This window comes from Strix uralensis, chromosome 12 (genome assembly GCF_047716275.1).
Source record: "Strix uralensis isolate ZFMK-TIS-50842 chromosome 12, bStrUra1, whole genome shotgun sequence".
Classification (NCBI taxonomy): Eukaryota; Metazoa; Chordata; class Aves; order Strigiformes; family Strigidae; genus Strix; species Strix uralensis.
The window spans coordinates 24,183,714-24,211,190 of record NC_133983.1 but is presented as its reverse complement, the minus strand read 5'-3'; the positions used below and the strand labels follow the sequence as shown (position 1 = coordinate 24,211,190).

The 27,477-nt window shown below is 56.8% G+C and overlaps 3 protein-coding genes across 11 annotated transcripts in view; 1 reads left to right on the top strand and 2 right to left on the bottom strand.

The window, feature by feature from the left end:
- Nucleotides 1-16,132, bottom strand: part of WWP2 (WW domain containing E3 ubiquitin protein ligase 2) — a 41,437-nt gene extending 25,305 nt beyond the window's left edge. For 2 of the 3 annotated variants that reach the window (XM_074881647.1, XM_074881649.1), the window contains exons 1-6: nt 16,075-16,132; nt 12,742-12,825; nt 11,894-12,041; nt 11,553-11,671; nt 4,610-4,747; nt 3,777-3,873 (exon numbers count right to left, since the gene is read on the bottom strand). In XM_074881647.1, coding sequence (XP_074737748.1) covers nt 3,777-3,873; nt 4,610-4,747; nt 11,553-11,671; nt 11,894-12,041; nt 12,742-12,825; nt 16,075-16,120 — 632 coding nt within the window. In that variant the 5' untranslated portion in view covers nt 16,121-16,132. Of the gene's footprint in view, nt 1-3,776; nt 3,874-4,609; nt 4,748-11,552; nt 11,672-11,893; nt 12,042-12,741; nt 12,826-15,959 lie in introns of all 3 variants that reach the window. The other variant, XM_074881650.1, reaches the window with a different exon arrangement.
- Nucleotides 16,133-16,198: 66 nt separating this feature from the next.
- Nucleotides 16,199-18,800, top strand: NOB1 (NIN1 (RPN12) binding protein 1 homolog). Its single transcript, XM_074881651.1, has 9 exons — nt 16,199-16,315; nt 16,429-16,561; nt 16,650-16,783; nt 16,864-16,935; nt 17,045-17,182; nt 17,270-17,488; nt 17,826-17,923; nt 18,035-18,179; nt 18,304-18,800. Exons 1-9 carry the CDS (start codon nt 16,238-16,240, stop codon nt 18,571-18,573), a joined length of 1,287 nt encoding a protein of 428 aa, XP_074737752.1. The 5' UTR covers nt 16,199-16,237; the 3' UTR covers nt 18,574-18,800.
- An 846-nt stretch (nt 18,801-19,646) lies between these two features.
- NFAT5 (nuclear factor of activated T cells 5) overlaps nt 19,647-27,477 on the bottom strand; it is a 72,274-nt gene continuing 64,443 nt past the window's right edge. For all 7 annotated transcript variants that reach the window (XM_074881640.1, XM_074881643.1, XM_074881641.1 and 4 more), the window contains one exon: nt 19,647-26,883. The gene's annotated coding sequence lies outside the window, so the exon portion shown is untranslated. The remainder of the gene's footprint in view (nt 26,884-27,477) is intronic.

Sequence of the window (27,477 nt, the reverse complement as noted above, 5' to 3'; positions counted from 1 at the left end):
GCAGGAGATGGTTGTTGAAAACAGATCAGATAAGAGCCATGGGCAGAGCAGCCCATGAGCAGGAGCTGCTGAGGCTGTTTCGACCAGCCACGGCCCTTCACAGGAGGGCAGCCCTGCACAGGGGCTCCTCGAGGGGCTCCTCAGATGGTGAACTCACCCCAGAAACCCCAGCTACCTCCAGGACACTGCTACGTGTGGGGATTTACTTTGGCCACCAGCACCTGGGGACTCAGAGCAGCTGCAGGCACAGAACAGGCTGGGAGGTGAAGGTGGCCCCTCACTGCCCAGCCATGGGGCTCGGCGGGGCACATGGGCACCACACAACTCCCAAAACATTCCCACATTCACCCCGTAGCAAGGCTGGGAGGCACCGCAGCTCCCAGAGCACTGGCCAGAGTGGAACAGGCAGGTGGCACCAACCGCAGGAGCTGGTGCCGGTGGGAGCAGCCCCCAAGGCACGGGAGGGATCTGGTCCCTGCCCTTCTCAGCACAGATGAGCTCAGAGCTGCCCAGAGAGTTTTTAGAAACCAAAACAGGATGTTTCCAGGCTGCCAGCCGGCCACACAGGGTTACCAGGCCTGAATTAGCCGGCCCGCCGCCCAGCCCAGCCCTCCTACGAGTGCTCCCATCTGGGCATTGTCTTTTAATAGACGAGTGGAAACAAACCCAGCGAGGCCACGTGAGAGCGGCAGGGCTGGGAACACGCTCTTAAAATAGGAGCGGGGAGAAAACAAGGCAGAGCGCCGATGGGAACGGCCTCTTGCAGCCACAACAGTGGGACGGAGCGGGGTGTGCAGGACCCTCGCCGACCCCCGTCGATTGGGGACCTCGGGTGGCTGCTCTGCCCCACGGCCCCTCCCAGGCCACAGGGTGGAGGGAGCAGACGATGCCAAAGAGGAAAGTGGCATCAGCCAAGGTGACATCAACCTTCCGGCTCCCCCCAGTTCTGCCAAGGCAGAGCCCCTGTGCCGCAGAGGCTGACGTGGGCCCCGGGCACGAACCCCAGGAACAGCCGCCTCCTCCCACTGCGGCGGCCAGAAGGTCCCGGCACGAGACGCCAGCAGAGGTGGCAGCACCGGTCTCGGTGTCCCTCAGCACACCAGATCCCAGCCTGCAGCTGCGGAGGAGCAAGGGCAGAGCACGGGGGGTCAGGTCATGACCACCGGGAAACACAACCGGGATCGCCCTGGTGCCACGTGGGCAGCAGGGGCTCAGCTCCCGAAACATGGAGCTGAGAAATTCCCCCCGCAAAGCGGGGAGGAGGCAGCCACGTCCCCCAGCACCCAGCCCTGACGCCTGCAGTGCTGGAGCAGAGGTTTGACCCGTGTACTCCCACCCTGGAGCTGGGGCAGGAGGAACACCCCCTCGCCCCACAGCAGCAGGATGCGCAGCCAAAGAGGCACCCGGCTCCGAAACACCCTTCTCATGGTTTATTCTCCCAGCCCCAAGCAGCCCCCTCCGAGGCAGCAGGCAGCCCCCACGCCGTGCAGCACTGCCTGCCTCTCCCCTGCCTGTGCCAGGGTGCAACTGGTGACTCACAGCAGCTCCCCCGGCCTTTCACTGTCACTGTGTCACACCAGAAGCCACACGCCTGGGGACATCCCGCAGCCATGCGTGGGGCTTTGCAGAGCAAGGGGTCTTACGACGGGAAATACTTCATCCGAGTGAGCCGGAGGAGTGTCTCCCACCTGCCCTCAGGGATGCTCGTGCCCGTGGCTAGCTGAGGGGTGACTTTTGGCCATCACACAAGCAGAGAAAGCGAAGCGTGCTGCGCTGCAGAAACCCCTGGAGTTCGCACGAGCTCGTGACAGGTGACAGCAGTTCCTCACGGCCGTGCCCAGATCGCGATACCCGGCGCAGCTCACCGGCCAGAGCCTCTCCGCAGGGCGAGCAGCAAACCAGGCTACTTTATTCTCCGCTGTCAGAAGAGGCCCCTTTGGCCACCACAAGACAAACGGGGATTGTGGCAGCCTTCTGGGCACCCACAGCACCAGCTCCCAGCCGGGGACCTCTGGGCTGTTTTCTCTCTGCACAGAGGGCTGTGGAATTTCACACCCCGTCACCAAGATTAGCAGCAAATCCCAAGATGACATTTGTTCAGGAGAAGAAAGAGAAGCCCTGACCAAGCAGTTTCCCTTGAGGGGACAGTGTAGAAATAGCTGAGGAGCAAAGAATGACCCTTTTCTTTCGGTCCTGCCTGTGAGGGAGTTTGCCAGCATCCATCACCAAGCCCATGAAAATAAACATGGCTCTGCATATAAACAGAGCAAACATCAAACAGCATTCCCATGTGCAAAGGGCCCCTACCCCGCTCCGGGGAGGCAGCTGCCTCCACGGTGGGTACGTACAGCAGCGCTCTGCCCCACGTAAACTGCAGAGCTATGGCCAGAACAACCCTAAATTCAGGTGAGCGTGGGATGAACTGAACACCAGCCAGGACGTTTCCCATACCAGAGTGGCCGTGGGATTTTTAATGATTTCAAGCACACCTGGAAGGTCTCTGAAGGTCCCCTGTGGAAGTACTGGCCAGACCTCGCCACGCTCCTCTCACACGCTCACAGGTCGGGAGGACAGCGAAAGCTGAAGCTGCTTTCAGGCAGTTGGAAAGCAGCCAGGAGTTAGAGGCAAGGAGTTACCAGGCTGAGCCTCCCAAACTAGAACCTTCTTTGCAGGCTTTCTAGCACCTACTGAGAGCTGCTAAGTGGCTGCAAAGTCCAGGTCCCCTCAGGGCACTAAGCACTCAATCACCCCTTAGAAGGCTTTAACACCCAGGAGTCAAGAGGAGAAGCCTCAACAAAAGGGCACAAACTGTGTTCAGCAACCTGCTCTCAATTTCCCAGTCCCTCGGGTGGGAGATAAACACAGATATGGAAGGACAGGGTCACTTTTTAGAGCCAAAAACATTTCTCCCCCCTTCACTCATCTCTTGTATGTGCCCAGCAGATGAAGGAGGAGCAGAAAAGCTCGAGGTGTGGGGCTTGTTTCTGAGAGTGTTCCCAAGCCTGGGGGCACGCAGAACCTCTTATCGGGCAGGCTGCAGGCGCCCTCACTACAGGCACACTTCTAACCAGAACATCTGTATAGGCTGCTGGGCCACTGCCACGCTCTGGAAATATAAATAGGTGTTAAATTCAACTCCATGTTGACAGTGTGACACGTCTCTCAATAACCACAGCTCCAAAAGGAGCAGCGTTGAGCCACTCCAGCCCAGCAAGAAGGCAACGAAGGGCAAGATGCCAGGCTCAGGATGGCCTGGTGCCCAAGCATCTCATTTCCTTTGGAAGCAGCTGTTATTTCCCTGCAGCTCTGCTTGCTCGGCTTCTCCCACTCTCCCTGGACCTTCGGAAGCGTCCCCCTGTGACCATCACCCCGAGCATTGTGCTTCCCAACCCCTGGTCAGGGCTGCACTTGAGGCAAGAGCTGAGGTCCCTGTAATCCCCGTTGGAAGGGTCCCCTGCAGAGCAGCCCTTGGCTGGTTTGCCTGGTCACAGCCTGCCCCACACCTCCCTGACAGACCATTCCTCCAGCTGCCAGCAGAGCAACCGGGGGAAACTGTCTGGGCCATCACAGACCTGATAGTCCTTGAGAATCAAACACTTTAGGAGAGGCTCAGGTCAGCCACACGCTGGCTCCGGGCTGCTCTGCCGGGGGCTTGCTGGGACACCCACAGTGGGCTCCCAGTGCACAGGGGTGACCTAGACACTCCTCGGCTGCCTCACGGCCACAGCCATCCCCCAGGAATGGACTGAGGGGTGCTGCCAGCACAGGACCCTTACCTTGGTCTGCTTCCAAAGCAGTTTGTACTGGGAGGCTGGTGTCTGCCCTCCGTGGCTGCAGCCGCGCTGCTGGGCTCCCGTCCAGGCAGCTGGGACCCTGCATGGGTGAAGAAAAAGTGGGTGAAGAAAATGACTGAGGCACCTACTAGTTTTTCCCTCCCTCCTTCCAGAAAGGAGACCCAAGAGCACAACAGCCCCATACATTAGAGGAGAGACCCCCCACTCCCTGCCTTTATGCTGAGGTGCTCTCCCACCACCGTGCAGCGGCTCCGCCCGTCCCCACAGCACCCCAAGGGCAGCACTAGGGCAGCACTTCAGCTTTGCAGAAGCAGCCGCATTTAAGGCTCCCAGATTTCACAGGCTTCGTCTCCCAGCAAGGAAAAGGAGCCACCGAGGGAAAGCAACGCACCAGCCCCTGTCCAGCACAAGCTCTGCTCGCTCCCATGGGGCCAGACATCAGCCCGTGCCTCCGCACCCGCTCTGCGACAGGGAGCCCTTTTCTGAGCAGTTTGTTAAATACAGAAGCCATTTCCCCAGCCCACAGAGGACACCGAGGGAAGGGGCTGAGCCACGCGGGCGGCTGTGGAGGGCCTGGAGGCCGATGGGGAGGCAGAGCGTGAGCCTCTCGACGCTCCCACTCCTCTCCCACCTCATGCTCGCTGTCCCACGTGTGCAAGCGCGGGGCCGGAGCCTTACCTTGGGGAGGAGGCGGCTGCTGGCACTCGGGACGCTTGCTCAGAGGTGCAGGGGGGCCCGTGCTCTCAGCCCCACTCCTCCTCTCCCCGCCTCGTGCTCAGCGCCACCGCACGCATGCGGAGACGGGCGGCACTCACCCTCTGTCACGGCGCTGCCATTAGGCAGGCTTCCCAGATCAACAGCGGGCCCGTCCAGGAAAATCGTCAGCTCTCCGCCAGAGACAACGCTGCCTTTGTTCTCCGTCTGCAGGTCCAGGGTCAGCTGCCTGTTCTCCACTGTGGGAGACGAGGGGACACAGAGAAAGAGACCAAGCAGTCACCACGGGATGCCAGCCATGATGGAGGATGGCTCTGCCACCCCGGCTCCCCCGTGGGACAGGACATCAGCTTCCCAGTCCCCCTCCAGCCCCCGAAGGACAACGTGCCAGTTGTCCCAGTGAGCCCCACCAGCACTGGCCCCACACCTACACGTAGCCATCAGCATCGCCAGCCCCACCACCAACTCCCGGGGAAGACCCTCCTTCACCAGCCACCACTCAGGAGCTGCCCCAGGGCCCCCGGCTGCAACACAGCCAAGACCACCATCGCTCCAGATCCAGGAGCTGGGGCTGTAGGGGAGGTCGTGGCAGGAAAGTTGAGGAATTCGGCTGGTTTGACACAGGGCAAGACGGGTCCTGCGTGAGGGCAACCGCTGGCAGGTGCCTGGGACACGAAGCAGGCTGATGGCCACAAGCACAACGGTGCCTGAAGCCCTGGTCTGCTGCAGAGGAGCAAGCAGCATCTTTCAGAATCAGGGGTAACCTCGTGCCACCTAGAAAACCCAGGCGAGCAGCAAAGGCAAACCCCAAGCACATCCCTCCATCCTCATCCCCACGTTTCAGTTCCCCTGAACGCAGCCAGCACAAAGGGCTGCCCCCAAGCGCAGAGCAACGCTGCGCTGCAGCATCAGAGCGCCTTTGCAGAAGCTTCTGGAGCGTGTGGCATGGGCTGGGAGGCTCCTGGAGACAGCTGCCAGCTCCACTCCCCTCCCTCGTGAGCCAATTTGGCTCCAGCAGCTCAGCGAGGCTTTGCCAGTCACAGCTTCACACGCAGCTGGACACTATGGCTTTGCTCAGGGGTAATGGGACCACCGCTCCCCGTTCTGCCCTTGGGCGTGGCGCAAGGGGCTGCAGTGGTGGGGAAGGGGAGACGGCGATTTGCACAGTGCCACACACCCGGCAGCTGCTTCGAGAACCGGCGCCTGCCTCGTTTCACCAACACGTGTGCTCTCTGCCTCCCTGTGCCCCAGGACAGACACCCAGCACCCTTCCAGCTCCCCTGACAGCTCCCTGCTGCACTCGTGCAGCAGCAAGGGGTGTCCCCAGTGCCACCGGGAAGCCACCGGTGCCCAGCATGGCTACAGCAAGGCACAGGGTGAAGAGGCTGCCCGCACGCCTCCCGCAGCCCCCTCCAGCCACAGGCGATGGGAGAACACTGCGACCCTCCCGCCCCATCGCAGCGATGCCCGCTGGAGCCAGCAGGACCGAAACACCCAGCTCCACCACAGAAGGCCAGAAAAATTTGGCTGCACCAACCTGGGACACCAGCCCAGACGCTTCCTGACTCATTTGCTCAAATAATATTTTTATTATACACAGATTGCTCATGACACAACGGCACCATTTTTTAGCAACCTGCTTTGTCCCGGCCCGCTGCGGGGACGGGGTGCAGTACCTGCCAGTGGGAGCAGGAGGAGGATGGGAACACACTCCCACAGAGCCCTCGTCCCATCTCTAGCTCTGGGCTGAGACACGCTGGGGTGGGGCCCAGGGTGCGCAACTGCCACCCAAACAGCACCTACGGCCCCCGGGTGGAAATCCAGACCTCACACAGCACCAGGGGGAAAGGCGCAGAGACCGTGGGGCTGCTGTGCACCCGCCTGACCACTGCCAGGACCAGAAGCAGCCCTGCCGGTCCCAAGAGCAGCTCCTGCCCTCCTTCCCTGGCCGGAGCCGCTCCTCCCCACAGCGCCTGCGGGTCTCGCGCAACTGGGGAGGGACACAAAGGGGACGGAGAAGGGGTCCAGCATGAGGCCAGTCACAGCACTCGCACCACATGTGCCAGCCCATGGCTAGCAGCCATCCATCCTCCAGGCCAACCGGCCGCGCGCTGGGATTCACCACCCCCACTCCGAGCGGTCTCTGGCCCCTCGTGCGCAGCGCCACGGGGGCTGCAGTGAAGACAGGGCTGCGGGACAGGCTGTGCTCATGGATCTCGTGAAAGAGCCTCAGGTTTTCAGCGCCGAGGAGGCAGGTGGCCCCTCAGTGCCCAGGCCCCGGCACGGCAGGAGCACGTGCTCATGGCGGCACAGCACGGAGTTGGAGCCCAACTCTTGTTGCTCGTTACCCGCCCATCACCAGACAGGGGATTCTGCTAAGCCTAGTCTTACTCATCTGCTTAAAGGAGCTGCTCTCAGTTTGCTTCCAAGGGGAACTGATCTCACAGACAGTTTTAAGAGCCTGCGATAGAAAATGCTACTGTGCACGGCCAAAAACCAGAACAAATCCAGACCCTGTTTCTCCCCGGCTGCTCCGTGTCACAGGAAATGGCATTTTCTCTGAGCCATGTGGAAGCCGTGCCCACATGCTCCGGGGGTCCCCTCCAGCCCCCTCGGCAAGCGCCCGAGCGCGCCGCTCTCCCCGCCACAGCTGCACAAGCCCTCATTGTGCAGGCGCCCAGCCGAGGGGGCGGCAGCGCAGGAGCAAAGACAAGGTGTCTCCGAGTGGAGGATGTGAACATGAACCTCCCAGCCGGCTTCCTTCTCCCCCTCTCCACCCCCTTCAGCTTTTTTAAAGAAAATAAACACTAGCAGAACCTTCCATTCACTGTCCCCGTCCAGCACGCGGGACGCACAAAGGGACATTGCTGTTGCACCAACAGAGGGTCCCCTGAACGGCGGAGCACAAAGGCTGCCTGTGTCCTGCCGGCAGCCAGAATGTCAGAGGGATTATTATTATTTTGGGAGGGGGTCGGGGGTGATTTGGTCCTGAATAAGGTCTCAGTTCAGCTACTTCCAGTGCCCCGCACGCAGCATCAGAGCTCCCATTTAGCCGAGGTGAGCTGGAATTCCCACCCAGCCCATTAAGCGGATTTACGGTTCCACGAAACGAGGCTGGTAGCAGCCAGCATGATAACAGCCCCGGGCTGAGCCTGAGCCTGAGCCCTTCGGGACCTCCAGGAACCACACGTGTCTGACACCCACGGGCACAAGCACCAGAGAGCCGCCACGCAGCAGGGGGCAGCCCCTCTGCCTCTTCCCCGGGTGGGGAGGCTCCATCGTCACACACGCAGCCAGGATTTCCAGACAGAGAGCTGGACAGCGCTTCCCACCCTCTTGGCTCCCCAAACTCTCTTTGCACAGTTCCACTGGACGCGAAGGGCAGTTTCCACTCAAACAGCTCCACGCAATCAAAGCTGCATCCACCATCGCCCCTCGGGAGCTGCCGGGACTGCTGCTTATGCAGACAGAGGATAAGCAGATCCTCTGGGCTGCCCTGACAACCACGTGCTCCAGCCAGCAACCTCCTCACCCCCCATCAACCCACGGAAGAATCAAATCCCAGAGCCAGAACCCTGCCCTGAAAGCGCCCTGGCACTAGACAGAGAAAGCAGGGCAGAACGTCATGTCAGTGGGGCCCCTCTTGGCCCCGGGAGCACTGAGCCGTGCCGGCTTCCCCCAGGGCTTGGGGCTCCCCAAGAGCTCAGGGCTGGCAGGCAGCACCCTGTGCAGCACCCACCTCCCTGGTGCTCGGCAGGTTAAGACTAGCTTAACCTTTGTGCATGCCGGCAGCCGAAGGAATGACTCCATGCTGTGGCTACAGCCCCTCCAGGAAGAAGCAGGGGGATGTCAGACCTTCCACAGCCATCCCTAAAGCAAGGAGGAACCCAGAGTTTAGGGGAAGGGATAACCTTTACCGTCACAGGTAAAATGTAAAAGTCTCCCCCGGCAGTGGGAAGCTTTGTCCCTGCTGCTGACCCAGTCTCAGCCACCAGCGGCTTAGAGACAACTGTGTCCCACTCCACTGAGCTGCCAGGTGTAACCGGGAGGACCTTGGACTTCTGCTTCCTTTCTCTGAACCATCACAGCCCTTGGAGGGAAGATCAGATGGTAGGAGAAAGCCAGAAAGCCCATTATCTCTGACCGGGCGCAGCTGGCCATCTGCAAACCGGCCTGGCCAGCGTAGGGCAGGACTGGAGCCAGCGGACCCCGTCTCCTCGCTGGCCTCCCACCCAGAGAGAGCCTGGAGGTGGCCAGGGCTTGGGCGCCGTGCTGGTGGTCACAGTCCCACCAGCTCTGCAGGAAACTCGGGATGCGACGCCCGAAAGGTGATGCGGGGTAGGCGCAGCCCGACCCCCGCTGCGACTTACTGGCTCGGACAAGCTGTTTTACAGAACTGTTGCCCAGCTGCTACAGAGCCAGCTCACTGAACAGTCACCTCAGCTGGGCTGAGGGTTTGCCTCCACGACTCCTCCCTCAGAGCCTTTGCTGCCGGGCCATGCAGCAGAGCTCCTCTGACAGCTTATCCACAACGCGGCGGGGGGCAGCTGCAGCTTCCCAGAGGTTTAGGGGTTTGCTGCTGGCTTCCCAGAGGCTCTCACGAGGCTGCAGCTCCAGCAGCTCTGCCTGGGGCACAGCAGCAGGGAAAGCAAAGGCTCTGCAGGATCTGTAAAACCCTGGCATGTGGTGCCACTCCAGAAACAGGAGCCTGTTGATGTAACTTGCAACCCGAGCAGCAAGCAATAAAAGCGAGCGCCTTCATTTGTGAGCAGCAGCCTGGCTCGCTCCAGCGCCTGCACAGACAAACATTGCTCAGCACACAGGGGGACCAGCAAAAACCAGCAAGGCCCAGTATCAGCTTCCACACAGACCGTGGCGTGAGGCCGGCTGGGGACGTTCCTCAGGCCTCGCGGGAGGAGCGGGCGAGGAGCTCCTGGAGCCTGGGAACAAAAAGGTGCCTCTGCAGCAGGCAGCAGCTCGGGGGCCGGGGCAGGGGGCTGTGCCAGGGGGCTGTGCCATTGCAAATTAGCTGTTTTACAGGAGCCCTGGGAGCAGCTCAGCTTTGTGGAAGGCTCCAGCTAATTTTCTGTGATTGAGCCCATTCTTACCCACCTCTCCATCTCCCTGGCCAATCCCCTCCAAAAGCGGGAGGGCGCTGCCTGCCAGAGGAGAGGCCCCAGAGGCGCCTGCCAAGGCAGTGGGAAGCGCTGCGAGCCCGAAAGCAGGGCTGGACCCGCCTGGAGCAGGAGCTCCTGCCCAGCTGTTCACTCCAGCAGGCTCTCCCCACCTTCCTGGGAGCTCAGAGCTCCGAGCGGGCTCATCACTGAGCTCTTTTTCCAGGCTCCAGGCCTCAGAGCCAAGACTCTTCCACCTGAAGCGAGGTGTGCTTGGCAGGAGGGCCGATGGAAAGAATGGGGGGAGCTCCAGCGTGTTCCCGGCAGGCGGGAGCCCTGCACCCACGGCCACGGATGTCACTGGCAGCGAGAACACCCCTGGCCGAACACAGAGCAACCAGAACGATTCTTCCCCACCACGTCGAACAACTACAGGAACATAAACCAAAGGCTGCAGCTACACTCACGTAGCAGTGATTTACAGAAAACCTCACCAAAACCCCAACAAACCCAACTAAGCTGGGAAGAGGGTCTGCTGCCCAGCAGGAGCAGCCCTCCCAGGATGGGGAGAGGATGGCCAGGCGCCTGGCAGCGGCGGTGGGCACGCACATTTCGCTACCTTCCCCAGGCAGGGGGTCGCAGGCTGCATTAGGGCATTAATGGTCGAACTCAGGATGATTTGAGATCCCAAATGCCCTTTGCACGGCCTTGCGTGACCTGGCCACTTCCCCAGGGCTGGCCAGCAGAGGGAAGGGCAAGGAGCCCTCTCAGGAAGGGGTCTCCCAGGCACCCGGGGACGCGGGCTCCCACAGGACTGCTGGTGGTCTCTGGCCCACCCAGAGCTGCAGCAAAGCCCAAAGGCCATGCAGCGAGACTGCAAAGAGGGGGAGCAGACACCAGGCTAAACAAGATGGGCAGTGCTGGCTGCTCCCAGCCCACAGCAACACCTTCCCGGCAGGGCAGGGCAAGCTCTGCAGCTTTAAGAGTCCTCCCTCCCAGCCCACGGTGTCAAGGAAAAATCTGACACGTTTTTTCTGGTGGATGTTAACGGACAAGCTAGAACAGCCAGTTGCCTTTTCCATTCATTTTCCACACAGCCCCCTGGGACGCTCGCTAATGAAAGAGCCGATTGTGCCCCTGCAGAGGAGCAGGCAGGTAGGGCGGGAGCAGCGTTGGCTCCGGGAGCCTGGCCCGGCATTTGCACACACCTCGGTAAGAAAAAGCTGCAGGGGAGGGTCCCCTGGGGCAGAGACCCCCACCGCAGGCTGGCTGACAGCAACGGCCCAGCCCTGTGACTACCCAGGGCAGACGTTCAGGTCCTCATGGGCTTCGCGAGACAACTGGCTGCAGCAGCCCGGCTCCCTGCGTGGCCCAGCAAGCGCCACAAAGTGCCACCCCGGGGCACGGCAACCTGGCAGTGCCAGGAAGGAGCTTACCCCAACCCCTGGCACAGGGGAGAGCCCCAACCAGCCCCGTACCCCCCCAGGGCACAGGAGGCCCCTCTCCCTGTTCAATACCAGGTCTGTCTCTCGCAAGCAGCAGAGCTTTGCTTGGAAAAGACAGAACAAGCCTTTTCCAGCCCTGTGCAGCCGCTTGTGCAGCCCAAGCCCTGAATGGCTGCCTTTATGTGGTAGCTGCTGTCACGAGCCACACTCTGGCGACCACAAATGGCAGCAAATAGCTGAGGGGTTTGTGTTTCCGCACAGGCTGCGGCACCCTGGCTGACGGAGGTACGGCTTCCGTCACGCCCCAGCCCTGACGGGCGGCCCAGGGTGCACAATGGGGCCTTGTTCCCCACCCCGGGGCCGGGCACTGCATAGGAGTGGCTGTGGCCACGGCCTCTCCCCGCTGCCGTGCGCCTGCGGGCAGGAGAGGCAGCAGGACTCTGGCGGGGGCCGAGGAACCCCGGTGGGGTCCGGATTGTACGTACATTTCCCGCCGCTCTTCAGCAGGTTACTGAGGCTGATGGAGGCGGTGCCCAGCAGCTCGTTCCTCAGGGTATGGCAGCTCCACACCTTCAGATCCAAGTGGCTTTGAGCAGTGACGTTCCTGCAGAGACCAGAGAAGGGGGCCATCACCGTGGCCTCAAGCCTGCTCCCCGTGCGGGGAGTCGGCAGTGCCAGGCCTGCCAGAGCCAGGGAGCGGAGGGAGGCAGGCGAGGCCACAGGGCAACGGCAGACCCTCCTCCCACCACCCTCCCCGGGGGGCAAAGATCTCCCACATCCGAGTGGCCCCAGCTGATGGCACTGTGGGCTGCAGCAGGAGACTTACAGGATGAGGATCTCGTTCCACAGCAGCTCAGAGCTCCCGATCTGCTTCCCCGTCTTCTTGGTCTCGCTGGGCAGCCCATCGCCTGCCACCTCCACATAGCAGTTCATCCGTGACGGGCGGCTGTGCGCCTTGGGCTTCACAGACACAACTGGGCAGGAGGGACAGGCGGAGGGTCAGGTGGCCGCAGGGGAGACCCCGTCCCCTGCCCCACACATGCACACAGGGGTGCCCTGACTCCCCGCAGAGCCAAAGCGCTTTGGGGAGAGGGGCAGCAGGACGCGATGCTCCTGATGGCAGCAATGGCTGGATCCAGGTGCTGCCGTCACCCCCCAATCGCTGCCTATCCCCAGCTTCACCCACAGCCGAAGGCTGCAGGAGTGTCACGGTCCCCACAGACACCCCCCGCCGCAGGCTTGTGGGCAAGGTGGGGGCAAGGGGGCTCTGCCAGAGCCGCTGAGTAGGGGCGAGCACCCGGTGAGGCTCGGCAGCCCCTGGGCCAGCGTTGCCCTGCGCAGGGGCTGCAGGGCAGGGACAGGGACGCAGCTCCCGGCGTTGGGAGCCATCTCGCGGCCACGGGAGCACCAGCGCAGCCCTGGCAGGGCCACGGAGCCACGTCCCGGCGGCAATCGGGGAGGGGAGGTGGCAAGAGCCTGGCCAACAGCCGCTCCGCTTCCCCGGGTGCCCACGGGACATAGGGCAGGGCTGGCCTTCCCCAGCTCCTGCTTCCCCCGGCCAGGTCTCCCAGCCGGGGTGCAGGCAGAGCAGATGCCCAGAGCAGAGGCACCCAAAATCCACATTCCCCACCGCGGGACCCCCGGCCCCACTTCTGGCGAGGCAGCGGGACCCACCTTTCACGGAGAGCTGGGACTTCTCGCAGGGCGGCCCGGCCCTGGCCCTGCTGGAGCTGGCAGCGGCCATGGCATCACCCCCAGCTGGAAGCAGAGAGAGAGGAGACACCTCAGCACCGCTCCCACCGCGTGGGGGAAGCTGGGGCTGCACTGGAGTCCCAGCTCAGCCCCTCTGGGCCCAAACACAGCCCGGCCGTTACTGCAAGTGACCTGCATGGCAGGGAGACTCAGCAACGGACAGGCTCACACCTGGTAAACACAGCTTCGCTCTCCTGATAAACCAGCCCTCGCTGCGCCCTAGGGAGAGGAACCCCCCTCCAACGGCACCGCCACGGCCCGAAGAGATCCCAAGCTGGGCAGTGCTCAGCCCTCTGGACACCCCATCTGGGCGGCCACACCTCACCCTGACCCAAAGGTCGCTGCCGACCACAGCCGGTATGAGGACAGAGCCCTCTCCAAAGCCTTCAGCGGATAACGCTGCCTCACACCCTGCTCTGTGCTGCTCAGCAGCAACACTGGCTCATGAACAGCCTGTGTGGCCACCACACAAGGGATCCCTCCAAAAGGACGAGGCAGTAACACCAGCAGAAGAGAGGAAGGTCAGGTCATGGTGTGGGGAAGCAGCTGCATCCCTCATGGACAGTCCAGGTCACTTCCTGGCAGCAAAATCCCACAGAAAAATCAGTCCTGTAAACTCTAACACACTGTGGAGGGGACAGGGACCACAGCTGCTCTGAACACAGAGAAGGATCACACTGCGGAGCAGGCTACAAGCCCAGACCTCCACTTCCCTGAGCGCTCACCACTTCCTCGCTCTCCGGCGCCACGTCACTGTCACCGCAGGCACAGCGCTTCCCCCTGCCCCTTCTGCCGCAGCTTTCCCCCGGAGTCACCCGCCAGGGACAGTGAGCGGGCAGGAAGGACACCGGCTGTAACACCCGGGAATGCTGGCAGGACACGTGGCTGGGCACCTCTGCGCCTCTGCCGACACGGCTGACCATGAAGCAGGAGGATGAGGTCACGTATCACGCAGAAGCACGAGGTGCCTGGTCTGGGACCACAGTCAGCTATTGACTCGCACCGACCTCCTGAGCCTGCAGGCAGCAGCCCTCCTCGCTGCACTTCCCGGGCAGAGGAGCCGGAGAGGACACACCAAGGGCGGGCATCAAGGTCATGGACCACAGGGTCCCTGCCTGGGCAAGCCCCCGACACGGCGGGGCAGCCAGGGGCATCTGCTGCCCGCCCGTGGGCAGGAGCAAAGAGGAGCCTTAATCCTGTTGCCTGGGGCAGCAGCAAGGGCTCAGACGGGGTCAAACCAGAATCCCCTCCCAGGCCAGCAAAGCCACAAGCACCCCTGGTGCTCCTGCCAGCTCCCCGGGATGCCTGCCAGCACCAGGGGGAGGGAAGTAGGAAGAGGGGAGAAGAGCATCTCCAGCCTCTGCCACCTCCCTCCTTCTGCAGGAGTTTCTTTTTTTCCTGCCTTCTCCCCACAGCCTCACTAGACCTTACCAAGCTCCATCCCAAAGCCAGGTTCCTTTTTAACTCCCCTCTCGTGAACCAGAGTCTCCACTCTCCACCCTCTTCTCCCAGCCCCATGCAGCCTCACACCCCCCAGCACAGCAAACCCACCCTGTGCTCCACAGAGACCCAGCCAGTGCCCTGGACAATCCCCCTCTGCCTGGAAAACCTCGTTTGGTACCTGACCTGCCGCTGCCTCAGCTCTATCAGACGGTGGCTGGAGGTTCACTAACACAGGCCCATCTTTTTCCCCTCACGAGTGGGGGAGAGCTGCCTTACAGAGGGAGGTCCTTCACAAGACTAATTACATTTGCTATTACTACACTTAGTCCTACTCCAATTACCCTGGCCCACAGAGCACCCCGGCCTTCCCTCAGGTTACTGCTATTCCTCGTGTTTGTTATGACTCCCCAGCTCCACATCACCACTTATTCCGTTAGCAGCCCGCAGAAAGCAGCCAGGCACACGCGCCCCTCAGAAGCAGCACCTCCTGCACCTCTCTGTGACCAGCTCCTGGGCTAAACCGACCAGTGAACTTATCCTTCAGAGCCTTTCTTACACTAACATGGGTGACCTGTGTCTCAAAGTTATTGTGGTAAGACCCAAGGGTCACTCCCCCACAGCAGGGACCCCGGATCCCCAGTTCTCCCTCACAGTTGCTGCCGCTGCTTTTGCTCTTCTCCAGCCGCAGCGGTGGCAGCCTCGCCAGCTCCGCTACAGAAGGCGGTTTGGGGTTCGTTAATCACCAAGCGTTACCGGTTATGGAGGCATTTCCACCTCCCAGCCCTTGCTCCACACACACGTCCCCTCACAGCCCTGCCGTTCCCCCCTACTCCCACCGTACCCCAGCCCTGGGGCGCAGACCAGAGCTGCCGTGACGCGCCTGCCCTGCGCTCACAGACTCGCCCGCACATCCCGTGACAGAAAAGGGCCCCGGGCCCGACCAGCCACCACTTTCCTCACTGCAACCTCCCATGTAATATGACCACAGAGACCCATCCCCTCTGGGCTGCATCCATCGCTTTTTCTTTTAAATCTTGACTCTTTTTGCCACTTTCTCTCTTCCTGACTCTACGCCATTTCGCTATCGCTCGCACGTTAAATACCTCTCAACTACCAGAAAGCCCCTCTGTGTTCAGTGCCACCCCCCAGGCACAGCTTCCCTCCCCGATCGGCCTTTCCCCGCTCCCCCACGCTCCATCCACCCCTCACACCCTTTGCCGAGGGGGTCTGGGTCCGGCGCGGGCCCGGGGCGCTCCCCCACCGCCACACACACGCCCAGGCGTCCCCCCTTGAGAAGGTCGAGGCCTCCCTTCCGCAGCTTCCCCCGGGCTTCCCGTTGCCGGCGGCCCGGCCTTGTCCCCCAGGGCCGCGGGCAGCCCTGGGCCGCCGCTCCGCTAACGCAAGGCTCTACCCGCGGGGCCGCGCCGCAGCGGCAGGGCCGGGGCAGCACCCGCCACTCACCGCCAGCACCGGGCCGGGTCCTACCCCGCAGCCAGGTGCCGGTTCGCCCCGCGCAGAGCCGGGCCGGGCCGCGACGGCCGCGGGGGAGGGCGAGAGCGGGCAGCGCGTCCCGGCCTCGGCCAGGCTCCGCGGGCCGCAACCGCCCCGGGGGCACCGCGAAGGAGAGGCGGCGGCCGGGCCAGCCCAGCCCAGCCCAGCCCTCCCCGCGGGCCCCGCCGCCCCGGGCTGGGCCTCACCTCGCCAGGCCGGTCCCGCCCCGGGGCGGGCAGCGCGGCTCCAGGGGGACCGGGTCGGGCGGGCCGCACCGGGGAGCCGCAGCCTCCCCCCACCCCGTCCCGCCGCCCGAGTTACCGGCGACCGCTCCGCTCCCGCTTCCGGCTCCAGCACCCGCCGTCATGTGACACAAGCCCGTCACCTGACCGCGCCACCCGGAAGCAGTCAGGCGGCGGCGGGGTCACTCCCAGTGTGCCCCGCGCGAACTACAGCTCCCAGCGTGCCCCGCGCGGCGGCGGACATGGGGCGCGCGGACATGGCGCGGGTGCCGCACGTCGTGGCCGATACCGGCGCGTTCCTGAGCGCCGCCCCGCTGCAGGTACCGGGGAGGGGGGAGCACCGGGGAGGGGGGAGCACCGGGGAGGGGGGAGCACCGGGGAGGGGGGAGCACCGGGGAGGGGTCCCGGCGCGGCCTGACGGTGCTGCCCGCAGGACATGGCGCAGACGCTGTACACCGTGCCCGAGGTGCTAGCCGAGATCCGCGACAGGCCGACGCGCCGCCGCCTGGCCGCGCTGCCCTGCGAGCTGCGCCTCCGCCGCCCGCGGCACGACATCCTGCGCCTCGGTGAGTACCGGGCCGCGCCTCTGCGGCCCTGGCCCGGCTCCCAGCGGCCCGGCCCGGCCCGACGGCTTCCCCTCTCCTCGCTCCACAGTCACCGACTTCTCCAAGAAGACGGGGGACTACCCCAGCCTCTCGGCCGCCGACCTGCAGGTGCTCGCCCTCACCTGCCAGCTGCAGACTGAGACCGGCGGCCCCGGCTGCCTCCGCTGGGAGCCCCAGGACAAGGTAGGGCCCAGCCCCGGGGATGGGGTCCCGTCCCCGGGGCGCCCCGCCCACACCCCCCCCCCACTACACTGCCTCCCCAGGTGCGGCTCAGCTCCACCCCGCGGCACCCCGAGGCCCCCCTGCACATCGCCGGCTTCCACCTGCCCGACAAGGTAAGGGATGGGGGACACGGCCCTGGGGACAGGGACACAGCCCCCCAGAGCCCACGGGCAGCGGCAGGCGAGAGACCCCCCTCTCTTGTGTGTCCTCCCGCTCCAACAGCACAAGCGCCCAGGGAAGGGCCAACATGAGCCCAGTCCCGAGAGGAGCCCCATCCCCTCCGAGAGCAACGAGTTCAGCTCCTTCCTGTACTGGCGAACGCCCCTGCCCAGCATCGAGGAGGAGCTGCAGGAGCTGCTGGTGAGACCGGAGCTGCCTCTCCACACTGGCCCTTTTGGACCGGAGCGTGGCCTGTGCTGTGGCTGACACTCTCCTCCCCCTCCACAGAAATCTCAAGCCCTCTCCATTAGCCCAGAGACCACCGAGGAGCACCAGAGCTCTGAGGATGGGGCCAGCGCTGAGGAAGAAGAGGACGAGGAAGAGAGTGACGACGAGGGTTGGATAACACCCAGCAACCTCAAGCAGGCGCAGCAGGACACAGGGCACTGTGACACTGCTCCTGTGGGCATCCAGGTTGGCTGTGTCACCACTGACTTTGCCATGCAGGTGGGTGCCAGCCGCTGCCTGGCCTGGGCCTGGCTCCAGCCTCAGGGAGCTGGGTGGGGGGGGCTGAGGGCAGATTCTCAAATTACTCAGAACTCTGCAGTGGTTAAACTGTGCATGGAGACAGAGGAGCACACTGCTGTGTCCCTTGGGCAGGAGGAGAGCAGCTTCTTACCTTAAAACCAGCCTCCTTTTTTTCTTAAAACCAGGCTGTTCTCTCCACTGCAGAGGCCTTTGGCGTCGCGTCCGTCGGCCTCTCGCTGCCTGGGCTGGCAGACCCCGGTTGAAGCCCCGGGCAGTCCCAGCTCACCGTATCCCGGTTTCTCCCTCCTCATTGCAGAACGTGCTGCTGCAGCTGGGCCTGCCCGTGCTGGCGGTGAACGGCATGCTGATCCGCCAGGCCCGCAGCTACATCCTGCGCTGCCACGGCTGCTTCAGGTGAGCGTGTGCGCACAGAGCGGCACAGCCGGCGGGGATGATCCTGCTCGGGGGGTGAGCCTGTTCCGCAGCCCAGGGAGCAGCAAACCCCTCTCTGTTCCTGTCTTGCAGGACCACTTCGGACATGACCAAGGTTTTCTGTCCCCACTGCGGTAACAAGACCCTGAAGAAGGTCGCAGTGAGCGTCAGCGATGACGGGAGCCTCCACATGCATTTCTCCCGCAACCCCAAGGTGCTGAACCCCCGAGGACTCAGGGTGAGTAGCTGCGTGTCACAGGCCTGGCCTGCGGTCAGTTCTTCCTTTGCTTGGTTCTCTGGAGGCCTGCAGTCATCTCGAGGTCCCTCCAAGCCAAGTTTAACCGCCACTTTTCTCTTGGCAGTACCCGCTGCCGGCGCCGCAAGGAGGGAAACATGCCAGCAACCCGCACCTGGTGGAGGACCAGCGCTTCCCACAGCAGCGACTGTCCCGCAAGGCCAGGCAGAAAACCAACGTCTTCGACCCCGACTACATCGCCGGGATCTCGCCCTTTGCGGAAAACGACGTCTACAGCCGCGCGGCCAATCTGCAGATCCGCGACGCGGCCCTGGGCGCAGGCAGGAGGCGCCTGAACCCCAACGCCGTGACAAAGAAGTTTGTGAAGAGGAGGTGAAGGGTGGGACGGGGCCTCTGCACATGCCTGGGTGTTGCACGTTGCTGCCCGATGGCTGCGGCGGGGTGAGGCCTCTTCTGAAGGCAGCGCTGGGCCTCCCCTTCCACGCAGCCGTGACTGGGGGTGACAGGTGTCAGGTTGGAGGTGACTCTGACCCATGGGGAGCTGGGCAAGACAGCGGCTTCCCTGCCACGGCTGCGTCGCTAATAAAACACAAAAACCTGTAACACCATGGTTTGGTCTTTCTGAGGCTGCCTGCACCAGACTGACAGGCTGGGGAAACCTGTGAGCCTTGAGAGGAAGAGGAGGCTGAGGCAGGAGGGCTTCTCAGGTTGTTTTGTCCCATGGCGCTAATGAGGGGGGTGGATAACAAGCGCCTGCAGCAGGGTGGGCAGCTCCAGGAGGGCAAAAGCCAGCGGTGGGGGGGCTGTGTTTGCCCCACTGCAGCATGGCCACATCTGACCCTGGCACCAGACAAGGCAGAACCCCACCGGAAGCCTTCTGGATAAATCTGCTTCCTTCTTTTCCAGTGAAAGTAACTGCAGTTACTTCTTAGCCCTGCGCTAATTTCTCAAAATTCCTGCTCCTGGCAGGTGGGCAGCATGAAGGGGGACACGCACCCGAGCCTCAGCCACCCCACCTCATTTTTAGCACATTGACATATCTCTCTCTTCCGTGTATTTGAAGTGGGACTGTGCTAACACACAGAAATTCCGCCAGCGAGCCCATAACTCCCGTTACTGGGGCACTGCAGCCCCCAAGAGACCTTTGCTTCTCCCCCAGGTCCCTCAAAGACAGAATCCTGCCTGGGGCTGACTGAAACCCATTTCCTTGAAGGCCCTGTGATTTCGCTACTACACCACAAAGGTTACCTTAACACCACACAGGCAGACAGAAACACAGCAGCATTTTCCAGGGGGACACCCCACCCCAGGCACAACGCGGTGGGCTCCGGCCTTCCCCAGCGCCAAGTGGTTCCCAGACGGGCTGATTCCGCCCTGAAGAACGGGACTTTCTCCTGGCAGAGAGAAGATGCCCTTGAAAAAAACACAACAAGACTTTACACTGCAAAATGAAAACTTTCATTGTTTTATTCTTGACTGCAGCTGTTTACAGAAATATAGTTGCGAGTATACAAATGTCCCAATAGAAGCAAAATATTTTTATTTTTTAATATTCAACAAGTTATCACAGGATAGCTAAAAACATAGATGCAAATAAAATATCCCCTCATAGAACAAACTGAAAACACCGGGTATCAGTGCTTTGAAAATCCCAACTACGAAAGCCATATACACAGAAATGCACAAAGGAATATCTGGTGCTACTTTCACATTGCAGGACAGGGGAAGAGGCAGCTCAGCGGCCGAGCAGTGCGCCAGGAGCCCATGGCAGAAAGGTGGGTAAAGCCACTCAACGATGCAGCTGGAGGTAGAGCTAGAGGTAGAAAGCTCTGCTCTGAAGGGGCTTGGAGCTTACTCCTTAATAATGAGCTCAAAACTTCAAATCGCCTCATTTCAAATAGTGTCCCGAATTTAAAAAAAAAAAGCTTCAGGAATACCATGGTCTAAGTGGGATACGGGAATGTTGTTCCCAGTTCTGCAACACCCAGAAGTGCCCTGACCCGGGGACGGCCACGCTCCTGCGTGGGGACCCCCAGACCCTCCCGTCTCGCCGAGGGGCAGGAGCAGCGGAGGCCACGCACGTGATGGGAACAGGGGGCCCCTTCGCTCACCCGAACCCTGGAGCAAACACACCCAAACAGAGGTTTTACAGCCGCTGCTGTGTGTCAGCTCTGAACCAAGAGCCTGCGGAGCGCCGGTGAGCGTCCCACAGCACGCAGGGAAATCCTTCACCCTTGTCCCAGCACGCGTGAATGTTACCAGGCAATTTCACAAACTGTAACAGCAAAAATGACAGCTCTCTGGGAAGAGCAGAGGTCAGCCCTGCAAAGTGATAGCTCAAGGAGTAGGAATAAGGACCCTGGCTGTCGGTTTGGCAGAGGTGCTTTGCTAGAGCCTGTACCGGGACAGTGACATCTGTCCATCAACCCCACGTCAAACCGCAGTGGAACACACCCCCTTCGGCACTAAGAGCTGTGGTGGGCTAAAGGCGTGCTGTTGATTTTATGATCTGGATTTTTTTGTAGAGAGTTTAATTTCTCACACAATCTGTAAGACATCAAGTCGGGGTAGGGTTCCTCACGGCTACAAACCAAGGAAAGCTGTCACCAGCTTTCAAGGAGAGAGTTGTCTAGATAGCAACTGTTGCAGTACAAAAGTCAGTAAAAAAAAAAAAACTTTAAAGATGCCTGGCCTTTATGAGAATGAAGAAGAGGAATGACAGATTAAGCTTCACTTTCCCGGTCCAAATGCAACCCAGCTGAGCAGCAGCCAGGATCCTTTGCTATTCAAGACAATGAATAACCTCCACCAGGAGAGAGCTGCTGGTGTCAGTCCAGCTCCTCCGGAGCAACACAGCCCCCACCATTCCCTGTTGGCACGAGCTGACAGGAGACCGAGAAGGGAAAAGGTCCCAAAATCAGGAGTCGCTTGAGGGAAGCTGGCGGGGGAGCATGAGGCCGTGAGAGCCGGCACTGCTGCCGCCGCGCTCCCTCAGCCCATCCAGCGGGCAGGCTCTCAAGCAAGGCTGGCAGTCCTACTGCTTTGCTAAACACCACATCTGCAGTTATTAATAAAAAAATATATAAAAATACAAAAGTGTACGGTTCTTTTCAACCCATGGATATTAGGGACGTTCACAAGCAAAGCACGTTTCTGGAGCAACGTTACCAACAGCGCCACATGTACAGTACTGAAAGGTGTTATACAACTATTAATGAGTTCCTACAAAAACCTTGGTAAATAACCTCATACTAAGGAAAAGTAATATTATTTCAGGTTTATAAAAATGTAAATATAACAGTATTCTATGCATGTGTCTACTAATTATTTATAATAGGTACGATTCCGCTATATACATATATATAATCCTAGAATATACAGGCACCGCCTATTTACATACCTATACAGACTGTAAGAAAGGAAAAGCCTCTCCCCTGTGTAACCCCTCAGAGCCCCACACTCAACTAGAGAATTTTACAAGTACACTTGTACAGGAATTTATCTGCTGCTGCATTTTTCATTGTATCTAAACGTTTATCCCATTTCCAACAGTGACCCTCTAGGCTCGCGTCCCAGCCCGCAGCAGCACGGACAGACGCGCCTGTTTGCGGGCTCAGGTGGCTGCTGCCACGTGCAATGGGCACAACTGCTCTGAACGTGAACATAAGTGCTCACATCCCATCCCAAAAACTAATCCAGTTTGGAACAAAACCCCCAAACAAAGCATCTCAGTACTAGTTTCCTTTTAACTTCTAAAATGATAGAGCTGCCACCAGTCCTCTGGAACACAAACCACACCTATTCCTTGAAAATGAATTTTGCACTGATGAGAAGTCACCAGTGGTCAGTATTTCTCCTTCCCACCTTCCACCTACAACTCACAGCTCAGAGCACGCAGAGCAATTCATTCCCCTCGTCCTTGCTTCCACCACTCAGATAAATGTCCATGACCCCTCGTGCTCCTCTTTCTTGTAACTACCCTGAAGAAGTAACCCAACAGTTTACCATGCAGAGGCATGAGATCCAAAAACTGACAGTAAACTCTCTTAATGAATGTGCACGTGCATGCCTGCACGCACACGTACATACCTTTGAGGGAAACTATGTGTAGCCTTTTTAGTCCGGTAACAACTTTTTTTGATTTTGCTTTTTAATAAATCACCTTTCCTGCTACGCAAATACTGATTTAAACTCTGCTTTAAAGACAAATGCAAGCTTCTGACGTGTTTGCTATTCTTTCTGAAGACTCTGGAAAGATAATAGAAGTAGAAAAAATCTGTTTAGATAAGTTTTTGGTTTAGAAACTATATCCTAAATCAAAATCACAGTAGAAGCTTTAAAAAAAAAAAAGTTAAACTTATCTAAATTAGGGGAATGTCCACTGATACAGCTGCCCAGACTCAGTGCTTCCAGTAAAAAAACCTGCCAAAGTTACGCTTAACAGTTCATGCTTTTTTCTATCTTAAAAAAACTACATAGGAAGTAACCACCCTATCAGTAATTAAAAATGATTATAATAGAATGATTGGTGATTAAACCTCCACTTTGAAACAGCAAGGCTGAAATTACTTCTTGAAATATTTTTATGTTAAAATAGCAGCAAAGAATTCAGCTTGAATAACTGCTGAAAGACCAGACACTGAAGAGGCAATTAATATCAAATCATGGACTGGCTACTTAAGCACAAAGCACCAATCACTTCCTGCCAGAGGAGATGTTCAGCTAATAACTGGGTATTATGTGTTATTCAGATGGTTTTTATACACATTTATCACACACAGAGCGTATAAGCAGACAGAAGGGACGCAGCAGCCACGGCTCCCTCGATGTGCATCTGTGCCGATGAGGCGCTGCCCTGCGAGCACCAGGCACCACGGGTGCTCCCGGGGCACGTACCGCTGGGGAGTACAGCCCCCGCTGCACACGGAGGTTTAGATTTAACGATTCTTTTAACAGCGAGCTCAAGCAGCAGAAAAAAAAAAACCCACCAAGATACAGAAAACCCATCCCAGCAATGCAGCTCTACACTTTTTCATTTTTCATCTTCTACACTTAATTGCTGCTTTGTGGATACGATAGTAACTTCCCCTTTATAATAAGGTCAGGAACTTTAAAGTTATAGAGACTAATGTCTCAGTATCTTCTTTCTCAACCAAAATGGACTAGACACGATGCCACCGCCTCACCTCTGCAGGCAAGCACTCCATCTGCTTGCAGCTTACAGGTGCACCAGTGTGCGCAAGCAGAGGAGTAAACACAGGGATTAAAAAAAGAAAAAATAAGTAAGAGTAAGCTCCAATTATCAACTGCTTAAATCACAGAAGTAAACATTCAGGACTCTGATAAAATACAGATGTGGCTCACACTGTTCTTGGGTCTTTCTGCCATGAAATCCTGCGGCCTGTCTTTAAGATCTTTACTGGTTTATCAAACCTCCCTTTAGCCTCGGTAACAGCTGTCTGCAGGCAGCAGCTCAGGCACTAATCAACCGCTGAGCAATCTCTTCATTCATAAGACAAATACTTTTTGTAACCAAATTACATGTTCAAAGTGTTGTACATTTAAACATTGACCTAAAATGAACAAGATAGATTCAATACAAGAAAAGAAAGGTGTTATCCTGAAGTGAAAAATGTGATAGCACAGCCCTTTTTTTTTTTTTTACTTTTTTTTTTTTTTTTTACTTTTTTTTTCTCTTCTCTTCATAAGCGACCTAAAATACACACACAATTCAAACATACCCTTCCCCTGGAGCTGTAGCAGTCTTGGTATGAAGTTCTCTTTTGGACACCCGTCTGGTTAAATGGAGAATTGGTCCCTGGTGACTTGGCACTGACCAACAGCACTTCAACGTAAGGACACACCCCTTCGGAACAACGGAACGAACGGAAGCAGCACACGAGCGAATTTATCATTCCTATTACTTCTGTGTATGAAGGCTCCAGATGACACTCAACAGCTTGTTCTGGGACTGCCATCCTGCAGAAGCCGCCAGTTCATTTCCGAGTAACTGGCTATCAACTTCCACAGCCATCTGGAAGGTGTTTCGGTCCACAATTCTCAGTCTTCTACATAGCCTCATATAGCATTTAGTCAATGCTGTGAGATTGCTGTTTTCATGTCATGAACCATAACAAGTTTTTGTTAATATTTTGTCTTAGCAGGAAAAAAAAAAAAAAAAATCACAGAAAGAAAAAGTATGGTTCAGGGTTAAAGCAGCTCTGAACATTATGAAGCAGGGAATTCTTTTTATCATGATTAAAATTTTAAACATTTTAGCATAATCATAAATTAAGAGTTAAAACACAGAGGCGCTAGTAATAAAATATTAAATAGACAATGATAGTGGATAAAAGCTGAATGGCTCATTCTGAATGAAACCCCATTATTTTATATATGCCTAAATGCCTACGGGTTTCCTTACTAGATCGTATTGCTGAGTGACAGACACATCAAAACACACAGTGAAGCTTCTCATAGCCAGCTGGAACAATAAATTGCCTGATGGAATGGCGAGAGATGAACAAGTTATTTATGTTGCAAAAAGTACTTAAATACTCAATAAAGACATAACAAACCCCACCCCACCCCACTGTTATCAGACGCCACGTTGTGGTAGAACATCAGACAAACTCACAAATTTACCACAAAAATGTGTGGCAAAAAGAATATTTTATATATATGTATATATATAAATTTTTATATTTATGCCAATGTACTCACTCAGTACAAATAGCAAAATAGTATACCATTTCCTAAATACAAAATATAGCTTTCCAAAAAAATGAAACACACATTAGATATAAACCATCCAAAACTTGAACGATTGAAAACTGTATTCAAAATTAAATGACCCAGAGCAGGTCTCTTTCTGAAAAGTTCCCTTCATATCGGCAAGAAGCCTTACTACTGAAAACGTAATTCAATGCCTCTCAATGAGAGAGAGAAAGAGAGAGACAGAAAGAGAAAGTGAACGTTAGGACAGACTGACAAACAGGAAAATCCATTAAAACAAACAAAAACTCTACACGGCTCAACTAAGCACACGAGTTAAGGGAAAAACACACAGTAAACAGACTAGAGTAACTTAAAAACCATTTACAGACTATTCTTTGTTATTTAAAATAACAAAAATGAAAAATGACATGATACCAACTACACTCTACCAAGGCATAATAGCCATACGGGACAGCTGTTTGGCTCTAACTGCAGCAACAGCTTTCTACGTGCAGAAGGAGAAGAAACAAATATCTGAATGAGGCTGTAGTGAGATATCACAAAACTGTCTGGAGAGTTGGAGCACCCAAAAAATTCACACGCCTCACGATACAACTGCATGGTCTGGAGTGGGTTGTTTTTACATTCTGTAACATCAGTCTTTTTTTTTTTTTTTTTTTTAACTGAAACATGACAATCTAGAAACTAGACTTGGGGGACTGTTGGTAGAAAAAAAGATCACTTCAAAACTGCAATGAGCTCAATATGCTACAAAGATGCAACGGCTCAGGATGAAGTGAAGTTTCCAAGAATGCTTAAAAATTATGTAATTTGCCCCCTACTTGGAGTAAAGTCAAGCTGAAGATTTACATCAATAACAGCCGGAAAAATCACTGGTTAAGGGGGATTCCTGCATTTAGAAGGTGGTGGAGAAATTGCTTCCTCTCTCCTTAATCCTTGATTATTTCTCAAAGCTTCTACTGACTAAGCAATTTAATGCCACGGATTCCTAAAAGCTGCTTCTGATCTTTAAAGCCAGTAGGATATTTTTGTCTTTTTTAAAAATGCAATATGAAACTGAGGGAGAGGGAAGGAAAACCGTGAAAAGAACGAAAGGGAGAAGGCTGGTTTGAGAATGGCTAATGCAGCTTTACGGACTTCTAACCCATACAGTCAGAGACGCAGAGGAGTTCCTTCCTCAGCCAGGCTTTTCAAGTTGAAGGTATTTTAGAGGATAAGATTTTAAGAGCAAAATTTCACTGGAAGTTCCCCTTCATTTCCACATTTCATTAGAGCCACCAAACCCTCGCTCTATGTACAGTTACATGTAAGAGACATGGAAAACCGTTACATCACATTCTCAGATGGGAAGCACCCACCCCTGGCTATCTACAGCAGCACGCAAGTCTCTGCTTGTTTATTACAGTTATCAATATTTTCCATTACTGAAATTAACAAATTGCAGTATTAGCTCTCCCTCTCAACTGCAAAACACACGATCCCTTCACTCACTGACAGCCATGAGTCATGGCTCATGTCACAAGCATTTGATGTTTCTGCTTCACAAGCTTTTCTAGTCAAAAGAGGGATGTGAAGGAGGAAGAGGAGGAAAAAGTAAACGTGGTAACACCTTCTAACAACAATATTACCTTCTAACAACAATAACAACTGACCAGGTATGCTTTAAATTCAAAGAGCACCCCGCTGTTGATGAGGTGGAGGAATCTGGTAACAGTACAATTCCATGCCCTAGTAAACCAAAGCATAGCTTTTCAGCATTATTGGCACTACAAATCCCAAATACTATGGTCATAGCCTTAGGTGCTAGACACTGCAATTGGCCACGTGTGTGCTCTTTAGAGAAGAGGGCCACTTTTTGACAGAAGCAATCAGTTCCACACAGCCTAATCCAGAGTTGGAAGGTCTGAGAGGATCTGGGAAATCATCACTTTTTTTCTTCACAGAATTTCTGCAGGAAAAAACAAGCAAGCAAAAAAGTTAGGCATAACTAAAGCCATCCTCTTAGTTCTACGTAGTTCCTTCATCTTGAAAGTGGTCTTCACAAGCAGGCATGAAACTGTGAGTATCAGAACGCAGCACTCTCACAGAGCCTGATTACTTTCCTTCCACTCCGTCTTGTCTTTTATTAATGTTGGTGGTTTTGTTTTTAAAGTTCGCAACTTCATATATAAAACAGTTTAGATTAAAAAATGAAGTGTATCACTTAAGTGAAACTTCTGGGGGATTTAGCACAGCAACACGGTTAACTAGAGCCAAGTTACACACTGTGGACAATACAAGATTCCAGAGTCCTCCTGGCTCTTGGTCCTCATTTGTAGTCAAAGTCTCTTTCACCTCTCGGAAAAAGGCACCTTCTAAAAGCAAATGTTTCCTAGTAACAGCTGATGGCGTCAGCTCATTTTTAACAAAGGCTCAGCATGTGGCACTCTCAATAGCCGCCATATTCTACCAAAACTTGTTTGTGCATTACGTTATTGTAACCCAGGGGGCAACTTCAGAATAGTGCAGACTCGGGGTGTTATTTACTAAACGAGCCTTAATT